At 33.4% G+C, this 12,935-nt stretch overlaps 1 protein-coding gene across 1 annotated transcript in view; it reads right to left on the reverse strand.

Annotated features, from left to right (window-relative positions):
• The window catches only part of LOC125051160 (protein O-mannosyl-transferase TMTC1-like), a 94,556-nt gene that overhangs the window by 27,236 nt on the left and 54,385 nt on the right, over window positions 1-12,935 (reverse strand). The window contains exon 4 of the mRNA XM_047651335.1: window positions 6,674-7,634. Coding sequence (XP_047507291.1) covers window positions 6,674-7,634 — 961 coding nt within the window. The remainder of the gene's footprint in view (window positions 1-6,673; window positions 7,635-12,935) is intronic.

The raw sequence follows: 12,935 nt of genomic DNA on the forward strand, positions 1-12,935 counted from the left end.
CTCCACCAGGTAAACCACTAAATGGGCAGCCGGAAGACCCCAGTGGCTGATGTCGAGAACTTGTTTAAAAGTTCAGCGGTCGGAAACACTTTAACAGCGGCGATTCCGGTTATGACGTCATCGCACTGGTTGTACATATAGCTGTCACTACAAAGTTATAAATAAAATTTGTGAAGAGGCAACAAATATTATTCTTTGTTTCCAAGACTTTAATTATATGAAAGGTATTTTAATGTCTAATTACTGTTTTTAATTAATTTTGAGACCATTATAGTTCAGGGACGTCGTTAATTATTCATAGTGACTTCAGTATACTTACAGAAACATTTTATTGAAATTGAAATTAGTATCTAATAGTATTCAATGACTAAATATATTATATATATATATTTTGTACTGCAGGACATAAATTAGTAGGTTTTTTGCATAAGCTAATTCAAATGAATTTTCCGATGTTCATTGAAAGGCAATATTTGAATATAAATTTACAGTCGTTATTACATTTCTATTACTTAAACGGCTTACTTGACCTACATTTTGAAGTTGAGGGATTTAATTACAGAAATAAGAAAATATTTTTCTATGCAAATGGTATTTATAGGTGCTTTTCAGAAGATGTGAATAAAATAAAATGTTTTCAATTACTATTAAAGCTGGCTCTCATCCTTGAGGTGTTGGGTTCGAATCCCGGCTGTGCACCAATGGAGTTTCTATGAGAGAGTTTAACACTCGCTCGTAGGAAACATAGTGAGTAAACCGGCATGCTTCAGACCATGCCGTCCGTGAAATGTACAGAAGGCTGATTATTGACTTATTAGAAAAAAACAAATAATCACGAAACAAATAAAGAAAGTCACAGGCCCAGACCTGAAGACGTCATTGCCTACATGTAAATGATAAAAATAAAACTCAGAAATCAATGAAAGTTGGATTTAGAAGGAGGCCTTATAAAGCTTCAAGTACACTAAAGCTAAAAGGGGCTCTGGGTCTAATAATTGTATTAATCAAGTTTAATTCATGTTAGAAAAAAGACTTAAAGTAACATAATAGAAAATAAATTAAGTTTCTTATTTGAAACGATCTAGTATAATAATATATTGATATTTATTTATTTACTAGCCGTTTCGCGCCCGCTTTGCTGGACGAATTAAAATAAATTTTATGTTTCATTATTTTATTTTTTTTCATATTTTTATTATTCTTCTTTTTAACTTCCCGCTAAGAAAATTGAAATATTTCGAAAATCGAGTTTTTAACAGATGTTGACGTTTAGAGGTTCTAGGAAGCCTCCCCGAATGTTTCCGCGGTGAAGTCCGTATGGATAAATTTTCATAAAAGTAAAACAGCAATAAAAAATGAAGGAACGATAGAATTCGAAAAATAAATAGCCATAAACCATCTAGGAAAAATTTCGCATCGAATGGTGGTAGTTTCATGTCCGATCAGTGGTTTAGGCGTGATTGAGCCTCAAACGAAGACCATTTTCATTATATATATATAGATTAACACCTCGTTGCATACATAAATATAAGACAGTTGACATTATGAATTGAAAAGGAGGGTAACTGATATTATAAGTATTAACAATATTAAGGGTAACTTATGAGATTGATATTTGCGTCATATGAGATTGATATATAGGATGCCTACGTTGATAGGATCTCTATGTAGATAATAATAGGTGCAAAATTTGTATCGCCTTTAATTTGTTAAGTTTAATAAAATAATTAAGTTTTCAATCTATTTCATAGTCAATGCATGTTTAACTTCATAAACTGACTATAGGACTGGTGACTTGTAATAACAGGTTTTCCCAACCTTTTTCAAGCACCAGTCTCTCAGTATAATACATAGCTTTAAGCTTATTGTCAAGTTTATTATTATTATTAAGTAAATTAAAGTAAAATTAAAATAAAATATAGAAATAACTGTACACTAAGACGTGCGTCCATTTAAAAGTTATAATTTTTAAGCGGTACTCTGCTAATTGTCAACATGGTAGAACGACACTCAAACGAAGTAGATTCACCTCTTAAGTGCCATCAACTACGGACGTGACTTATGAAGTCTCTACTCCGCGATTACGAGTGTTTATTAACATACTCAACCGCTTGGGGGCTAAAAATGTTATATCTTTACAAAATATTAGAATTTAAATTATTTATTATAAGCTACGATATGGTACTCATTTCATTTGTTTGTATTAGTATTCTGTTTGTATTAATTATTCTTTAACGTCAGTATTTTATGAGTGTACACCGTCTACCAAACCATGGCATCTTAGATGAGGTTGATGATTTTTTCGTAAGTGTAACTAACTGTCCTGGTTGCGAATATTAAATAATAAAATATGTATGAGTATGGAATGAAAGCCATATTCGTTTTGTATTAGTTGAATAAGTTGATGAGGGCTTATAACTCTACCATAGGTGAGAGGTACCGGGTTCGATTCCCGATTCGAGGGCAAGTTTTAATTAAATTTAGATTTGGCCTTTGGTTGTGCGGTACCGGGCGAGTGTCTAAACCGTACATGGAGGACACGGTCGAATTATAAAAAATCCTATACTTGACGCTGGCTAATGCACAAATCGTGCCAGAGCCATAAAAAAAAATCTACCATAGAGCTCCTTCCACACCCTGTCTTTGTTTTCTTACTTGGAATATCTGGATCGTCCGTACAATTGATTCTTAATTCAAAATAATACTAGACTTGTATGGTCTCAGTGCATCAATATGGTTATTAATATTCATTAGAGTAAGTTAATATTAGCGCCATCTGTTTACTGTAACATGATGGATTACTATGAGGTAATTTTACTGTAATCGAGTGCATTTCATGAAATTAATCGTATCGATAGACTTATTCTTACATAGAAAAGTAATAAATGTTTTTTTTTAATTACACGGCTACATCATATTTGGACGTAACCTGTACCTTTTTATACTTACTTAAAAAGGTCATTATTTCGTCTTGGATTTACTCAGTACAAATCTGGACTTTATTTCGGACAGAAACCTTGCTTTGTTTAATTTGGAAGATAAGGAATATCCTAACGTAACAAAGTATTAATACACTTTAAATTCTATGATTTTATTCTTGATCTTATAAGTATATATACCAAATTGTGACTATCTCAAAACATAACAAATAATTTAAATCAAAATATGTCTTAAGACCAATAAAAGTATCCAGCACTTTTGTGCTATATAACTTAGATCCTATGAAGCCACTTTTTACCCTTCCCCTCAACAAATAAGTCTAAATATAAGTAAAGCCGTTTACGGAAAGTAATACTTAATAAAAACCCAGAAATCCAACCTTCAGATTTCATGCTAGCCGACTGTTGGTCTACCCTCCGATTTCCGTAAAAAATCCGAATAACCATCGTCGTCCAAATTCAAACATACTACTAACACAAAACGAGGTTTTCAACTAATACTGCTTGATGACCCATGAATTAATAAGTAAATGGAAACTATAGCGGACCACATAATAGAATTTAATTCAATATGTAAATGTAATCAATGATTTAGATTGCAATAACACGAACAAAGCGTGACAATTTACCGTTTACCTATAAACAGGACTATGTGCTATCGAATTCGAATTTTCAATTACTTGGCTACGTAAGCGTTAATCTCACAGCTTTGCCTGTTCGATGGCTGTTATCAGTGTAAAAGGTGTATTCGATAGAGGCTGTACTGATTAGATCGCATTTCCTGTTCTAAGGGCCTGTGATTGGCTTGTTTCGAACCCGCTCAGATAAATTGAATTCAGCTAGCCTCTACGAGCTTAAAGAATTTACTCGTAACCTCGTTTATTTTATGAACATATTGAATTAGAACGATCGATTCACGTATAAAATTCAAAATTACACGGTAACTGAACACGAACAATTTTCGGTAATTTACTTTAACTACCAAAGTTACCCGATAATGGAAAAGTTAAATAACGAAATCGAGAGCCCTTCGATATATCGTATAATTCGGTCGCAATTACCTAGATTGAAATGTAATTATAATGGATCGCCTGTCGTAATAATAATTTAATAATTATTGACAAAGATGTTTGACTATATAGAAAGTTTCGATTGTGGCTTGTCGTATATATATAATAATACAGTACACCATTAGAATATAGGCGATTGGTCCTTAAGTAACAATTATTGCCTATGTATATGGTACCAAAATATATCCTTTATATGTTTTAGTAAGAAATGTAATAATTACATACACACACACATCTATATGTTTTATACATTTCGAGTTCAAACTCATTTATTAGTAATATGTTAGCTATAAATACGAGAACATGAAATAATGTAACATGCTAAATTGTTATTGATCTGATTCTTCCACTGTTTTTTCTTCAATATCTATTATTTGCTAACAAAATAAAATCGCACGTGCATGTATTTGACATCTGAACTTTGTGTAAATAACTCGACAGCTATGTATGTAAACATCAAGACAGCGTTTTTAAAATATTCTTCTATTTATTAAGTTACCAAAATACATATAAAATATTTCCAGTCCCTTTTTTGATGTAAAAGATGAAAACTGAATAATGGCAATCTTTTTTTTCATATTTTAGACATGCCTCAGATGCTGATACAATCTTTGGACATTACATTTTTTAAAAGGCTATTAATATAAAAACCATATTAATCAAAATATGTCCCAAGAATGCGCAAGTGACGAAGTGACGAAAAAATTATATAAAAGAGCTATATACTATACGCCCTAACAAAATGCAAAACATTTAAAATTAGTATCAATACAAAAAAATATAATAAATTGTACAACAGAGAATAATACTGTGCAGTAACGAGGGCCGTTGAACACACTACAGTTGCATAGTTAGTCTAATTGATATTGTTTATTCTATAAAAGATATAATTTAATTAACTTTGAGTTTTTAAACAACATCTTGAAATATGTATACATGAAATAGTTGGACTACAATCCTTGGTATTGGCCTCACACTTCTGTAATTTTTTCGTGATCATTTACGTGACCTTAATAGGAAAGTAGGCAACTCACACCTTCGAAGAAGAGTCCAACACACAGCTGGCGTTCAAACCTCAGGGATGAGAGAGGCATGATCAAACCATTAGGCCAACACGTTAATATATATATATAATAAATAAATGTATGTAGTAGTTAAATATTCATTATTTATATGAACACGACGTGCGCTAAATTATAACGCATGAAAGTAATGCATTCCGTATGTAGGAAAGCAGGTTGCCACCACAAAATAACATTAAAATGTAGGCGCGCTTAGGAAGTATAATGTAATTCCTACGACTACGCTATGAAAATATTTAATAACATTGTAACTCTTTATTGCGACTGAAGGAGATATTTGTAACATCTTTTTTATATTTCCGTCATTAAAAAGTCTGCACTGAATAAATGAGCAATGACATCTCATAATAAGATTTAGGATTGTGACTTAGCGGTATGACGTTTTGAATGTAGGAAACTCCCAGTATCAACAAACTCGCAGTTTGAGTGATTTAAACGGGATTTTGACTTTGTTTCTATTGTTGTATGCGAAATAGAACTATTACAATATGAAAACTAGTAAATGCTTTTGTTTGTATTATTATTTTCTTCTATATTGGATTGAAAATCTGAAAGTAATGCAGTATTCACATTTTATAAACTATTCCCAAAAATATTTCCATTGAAACCGAGTCCTGATTACTTCTTAGAATGAATAAAACATTCTGGTTTTACATCACAATGGTTTGTAAATTTTAAAACTATAAAGCATCCGAAAAAGCTTATCTATTATACGCCGTGTGTTACTTCAAGATATTGAGCTCAAGCCATAAGTTATTTTGGACGTAATAAATAATTCATCAGTCATCTGTCCCAAAACAATTCATAAATGTGAGTAGATATAAATAAGGACTATCGTAGAAACTTCTCGCTTTGCACAAAGTTTGTTACGCGAACTTGTGTCAGCTGGGTGCGCCCGGGGGTCTTACATGCATGTTTAAAGCACCAGGCAAAGGTCAAGAGCCCAACTAAGGCAGCTAGTGAATACATAATAAGCTGCCTAGTACTCGGTAGCCCCTGACAGCCTCTTTTCTAACTTTGACGAACTAACGTGGCGTGGACAGGTACTTTGTAGTTGTCTCTCAAATAAATTAATTACGTCTCAAAACTAAGCAGTAACAAGGGAGCGAGCGCCTCGAATAAACTTTTGAGAAAGGCACAAAATGAATGCTCCGCTTTCAACAAGTTTAAGTTATAGCGTAAATTAATGATAAATTGGGTCAACGATATTCCACAAATATTTAACTAGATTATGCTAGGTTCCAACTTTTTTAGGTTCATGATGTTTTTGATATTAGGCTCAGCTGGTATTCAAATTTATTCACAAGTATGATACTTTAGGTAATATTATTAACGAACTTCCTGTATATAGCAGTAATGTGGCAAATTGTATTAAACTCACAACAATATCGAAACAATAAAACATATCTTGTATGATATTGGCAATTTTGAGTTTGTTTCAAAAACAAGTTTACTAACCAGATATGGAATACATGACCGCCGGCGCAAGTACGATATAGGTATATTCAGCTACGCTAAAAACGACTTATTTCTATCGTTATTCCAGTGTATTAAAACTTGTAAAAATATAAAATAATCTTACCTTTAGGCGGATTGATGTGTAGAGCGCTTCGAAATAAACTTTCCTCGTCACGCCAGTCTAAATTCCTCCGAAGCGTAGCGCCACACATGGCGCATAAAGTCACTAACAAAGTGAACATAAAAATACGGCTTCGCAATTCATTACGACGCCAAGTTCTTGTCAAAGCTCCCGCACCCAGCCCGAGCAATAAGCAAAAACCAACACTGGGAATGTACAAAACACGCTCTGCCACTACGAAGCCAACGTAGAAAAGAATATTACTCGCTGGCACGAACGGGAGCACCATAAATGCCGTGAATAACAGCATCGCAATTTGAGGACTGCGGTACGTGTGTTTATGTTGACTCTGCGACTTTGCCTTTCCGAACCCCGTCGGACATACACAGGAGTTGTGCATCATAATATTATTGTTATTGACTGTCCGGCATACGTTTGTGTGCTCCTCTGTGAGAGAATGCTTACATCCGTTGCACGGACATAATGATCTTTTCGAGGAGGCATTTTCTTTTTGCGGCATATTGCTCTTTCTTTCGCTACAATATTGTCTCCTGCTAAAGTGCTTGCAATTGTTATTCCATTTTTGCTTATTCTTTTGTTTTTTGTAAAACCTCTCTTTCTTTTCTTGTTGCCTTTTTATTTCGCTAGTAAGAACTTTCCATGAAACTTTTGATATCGCCGCGTAGACAATGAGGGAGGAGATATTTCTCGCGTCGAATATTGATGTTATTTTCGGTATCGCATCCATAGACCAATCGAAGCTTAGTTGAAAGGGGTATAGAAGGAGAAAAAAATTAAAGACAGGAAGGTATGTGAAGGTATAAAATCTCGTAAAAAAGGAGAGGTCACGGGCGGTGGGGTTGTCGGCCGCGGCGAATCCCGAGGGAGCACCGGCGATTCGCAATCTCCAGTATAGTAGTGTGAGCCCACCTGTGCTAAGAGCGCAGATGCTCCGCCACCGATACTGCAACAAAAGAAAAATTACGTTAGCTTTTCAATAAAGTGTAAGACGGGTGCTTAAGAAAGTGATATACTAAAATGCTCTTATATACATTATAAACCAATATTTAAGATTATACCTTCTATAAAGGTTTTAAAGATCTTATCGTAGTCATCCTAATTAATAGAACTAACGATTTAAACTTTTATACATTCACTAACAATCTTTAACAACATCTTCTCAACCTATCCTATGCTGAAACGAAAGTATTCTTGTGCAACAGTAGTTTTATGATAAAATGTAAGTGTTACGTAGAAATTATTATGTCAAGCACTGTAACCATATCAAATGGAAGAGACTACCTGCCCACGACACAGGGGATCCTAGCGTGGACTAGTGCACTTTCTTTTTTACTATATGTCCTTTTGCATTGTGTATAATAAAGTTTTTTCTTTCTTCTTTTCTCAGAAGGGAAAGAGTATATAGATATAAAAAATACACAGGGACTTCACGACTATGCCTAATTAATAATTTGACATTCAATACATTCATCGAGCACTACAATAACAAGGCCTAAACATACAATAACTCCACGAAGATCTAGCAAATTATTTTATCATTTATATTTCCGCAGAGACAAATGATGTATCGATTCCATAAATGTTCTCTTTTGTCTGGCAGTGTGTTACTATAAGGGGCTATAAGAAACACCCAGGATTTGAATGGATGAGTAATAGCCTCGGCGTTGTTTCGAGGAAATCCCCCCAGCCCCAATAACTTGCTCACTTTTTTTCGATTTACAAGGGAGAGAACATTTAAAATTCTAATATAGAACACCTGAATAAGTATGAATAATTTTATACGATAAGGCTTTTCTTGACTTGCCGTGATAAATACTTGTTACACTTTGTTTTAGGTAATACACTAGTAATGGAATAAATTATAATATGAAAACTATAGAAGAAACAAATTAAAAGTAAGGAAATTAATAATTGTTGAATTTCTAACGAATTTAATGGACATGTAGGAATATTTTACATACATATGAATTTAATATACATTAATAAAACATTGGGTTAGATATATACATATTAGTGAATTCGCAAAACGCATGCCCATGACGTGTGTGGTACTCGGAGTAAAACAATTACAAAACGTTAGACAAAGATACCACACACCACAAAATCAACTAAAATGAATTATTGATTTAAATGTCTGATACGATAAAAATATTATAGGAAATAATATCCATAGAAGAGCTACTTCAAAAGCAATTTTTCTCGAATGAAATACCTCAAGAATTTCACGCAGCATTAGCCAATTTCCGTACCATAAACTAAAACTTTGTAACATCTCGATAAAATTGATTTAGGTTAACGTGAATCGTCATTTTAAACAGCGTGAAATTGGCTCTGCAGAATATTATTAATACCAAATTCTAATCTATTTGGGGTATTATGAAAGTTATCCCTTAGGGACACGCGTTACACGCGTTACCCTGAACGCGAAGAATTATCACTCTAAGCAAAATATTAAAATTCTGATCAACAATACAAGTTAAGAAAAACTGAAATTTTATCTTGGGACAAACAAATCTTCCTACCATCGGCAGGACCTTGACTTTTTAGGGTTTCATGTTAGAGCGTTTTTAATACATTTTATACGCATCATCACCATTTGGAGCTTACTGCGAGTCGTTGCGGTGTTTCGAAACTGTTATGATTGAGCAAGACGTGTTCAATCTGCTAGGGCTGCAATGAACATCCTCAAACTAAGGAGAAGCAAAGCGATGACAAGCCTTTTAATTCGATACACTCATTATTAAACATCTTCGACCCAACAGATGTTGTTCTGTACACTAACATACAAAAAAAAACAACAAAAATGGCTGGACGTTTAGGAGTTGAATGTGTGTTTGTAACACAGAAGATATACACATTTTTACACGAATGCCCAGTGCTTTAATACAAAAATAACAACAATACAGATAGTTTGAGTATTGGTTAAGCTTGGTAAGATAAAAATGATAATGCTAAAGTATAGTTATATAGGGAGCGTTCAAGTATTACGTAACGAATTTTGGGGGGAGGGGGTCCTTTTGTAAAACGTTACGATGCGGGGCGGGGATTTAATTACGCGTTATTGTTAATATTATTTTCTACATTCCATTACTTTACACCACATAATGGTAACTTTTAGGTATAGAGAGTTACTAGGTGGTCACGAAACGTTTTACTATACTTGGGTACAGTAAAACGTTACGGCGCGTTACATGGGGGGGGGGGGGTCAATAATCTACAAAAAAATTGCGTGACGTAATACTTGAACGCTCCCTTAAAAGCTTAGTTTTGTATTTGTGATGGCGTTAATAAAATGCTGTATGCGTACTCCGTTATTTGCGTAGGGTTATTGAGTTGAAAGTACCGTAGTTGCGGAAACCCAAAGGAAAAGATTTATGAAGGTAAGTGCGTCGACCCTATGTGGTATTGTAGGTTCTGGGTTCAGGCATTGACATGAATTTATTCGAGGTGAGAGGCTTGGATGCCTATTTTATGAGTTAATTAAAATTGTGTGAATATTATGTTTGGAGGAAGGTTTTGTGGGAGCTATATAATACTCTTGTGTACAGGGAAATTAATTGAAGTGAAACTTCTTTATCGGGGTTGGAAAAAAATTTAGAGTAAATTTTTTTCGTTACGCGTCACATTTTTCCGTTACGCGCCATCTTGTGAAGTGAAATTTCTTTATCGACGTATGGGAGAAATTTTGTAGCAGGTTACGCGCCATGTTGGTTTTTGAAGTCAAACTTCTTTATCGGCGTTGAAAAAAAATTTACACACATTTGTCACATTTTTCGGTTACGCGCCATCTTTTTCTTGTCCTTACCACGGTTGATCCGAAGAGATTCGAAGCCATTAGTAACAAAAATATATAATAACGATAACAATGATAGTAATACTAATAATTATATTACAATTAATGAAATTCTGTAATAATAATCTTAGTACTACATAGTAGTACAGTAATAAGTTAAAATGAAATAATTGTATTTGTATTCATGTCTATGATAATAAAAGCCTTTTGTTTAACTTTAGCTAGTTTAAGTTTATTTAACCAATTTCTGTAAAGTTGCATATAGTAGATCATTTTTCGAAAAATAAGGTCATAAAGAAATTTCACTTCTTACGTGTGTACACAAAGTACACGCACACATTTTTTATTGATAGCTAATAACATTTTGTCTGATTCTTAATATTTACTTAATGAATGTATTTCGAAAATTGACCTAAAGCTAGCTTCAAATTTTAGCAGATAGATTAATAGATGAATGAAAAGGTAATATATTTTTTAGAACAACCCACATATAAAATTAGATTACGTTCACAGGTTATGAATAATAAAAATTATCAGTACAGTTAAAAGTCGTACAGGTAATAGTTTCAAACTAAAACCGTATCATATTACAAACAAGTTATTCCATCTCATAAAGCAATTCTTTCAAGATAAAATATTCAGTTTGCATTGAGTTCATAGTATGTACGAGAAAGTAGGTGCCTTAACATAAGCTGCACTACATTTTCTTGAATATTTGATGATGACGTAGCATTCTCGCTAGAGAAATGAACTTAAAGCACACAAATGATATGTTTATAACTATGAAGGTATTTAGTCATTGTGTAAATTTCCGTCTTTACTTTTCCTATAGTTAACTAGCGGACCCGACAGATGTTGGTCCTGCATGATATTTTAAGCGATTAGGAAATTAAACAAACTAATGAAACAACTGACTGCAGCGCCATCTGCCGAGCTGATTTGTGTATCTAAACCATCCAGGGCTCCACCCAAACAAAAAAAATCATTCAAATCGGTCCAGCCGTGTAAGAGGAGTTCAGTGACATACCTACACACGTACAGTAGAATTATATATATGTAAGCTATCCTGTCTTTTAAGTTAGATTAAACTGCACAAATCGGTGAAAAACAACGTGACGCGTAAAATCATTCTGCCGTTAAACATATTTATAATAGCCGGTAAAATGATTTAATAATAATAATCAGTGGCGCTACAACCTTTTTAGATCTGGGTCTCTGATTTCTCAGATTTCTGTATCTGTTTCATGATCATTTGATAATCTAATAGGCAAGTAGGTGATCAGCCTCCTGTGCCTGACGCACGCCGTCGACTTTTTGGGTCTAAGCCGGTTTTCTCATGACGTTTTACTTCACCGTTCGAGCGAATGTTAAATGCGCACATAGAAAGAAAGTCCATTGGTGCACAGCTGGGGATCGAACCTACGACCTCAGGGATGAGTGTCGCACGCTGAAGCCACACGGCTAACTCTTTATGGTAAAATGATTTATTACACTTATTTAATAATAATTTTGAAGTTGGACAAACACCTGGGACAAACCGAGCAATTATGTACCAGCTGAGAAATAGGTCAATCATCTAATCCGACACAACTGAAGGTTCAAGACTTCTCAACGTCACGACTGTAACGATATATTCCTGAACCAACCAAAATATCATATTCCAATTGATTTCATATATAATTATTATTTGACATATCTAAATTAGGTACGTTCCGTTAAGTTAGAAATACACTCAATGTAGGCGAGAGTTGGTTTTGCACTAAAAGCTTTGATTAAACTGATTGTCACGAATTTATAAAACATAGATAATAGAGCATACCACTTTATAGATGATGAATGGCGAATAAAGTTTTTGAACTAAATATAAAAACAATCATATTAAAGAAATATAAGTCTATATCCAAAATAGCTAATAGCAACCAAATAAGTTTTGAGGGTCCAGTTTATTTTTGCCTGACCCATTTCGTGTTATGAAAAGGCTCCATTTCGTTTTAGTAAAAGTCATCAATCGAATATAGAAATTCGATTCTAATATTTTTAGTTTTTATTTAAACTCAATCGAATGGTAAATTCTATTGAAACCTTTCAATATAATTCGACCATGGTCATTGCAGATGAAAATGACCTATTTTATTAATCTATGATTTAAACTAACTGTCATTTGAATACGTGGCGTATATACTTTGCTTTGGTACATTTAATATGGAGAGTTTAAAAAACTTTTTTACAAATTAATTTTTCTAATATAATATAAAGGGCAAATATTTTAATAAGTTTGATAACATAAATGCATAGATAAATTCAATCTTTATTTACGTAAAAAGAATCATTTACGAGAAGTGAACTAAAAATTCACTGCCGGCATTAATAATCTACGAATTTTGCGCGAATTTTTAACTAAATTACAAATAAATGTCACCGTAGAGATACCTTACCCATAAAGTTATAAAC

The sequence above is a fragment of the Pieris napi genome, chromosome 7, assembly GCF_905475465.1.
Source record: "Pieris napi chromosome 7, ilPieNapi1.2, whole genome shotgun sequence".
In the NCBI taxonomy this organism is placed as follows: domain Eukaryota; kingdom Metazoa; phylum Arthropoda; class Insecta; order Lepidoptera; family Pieridae; genus Pieris; species Pieris napi.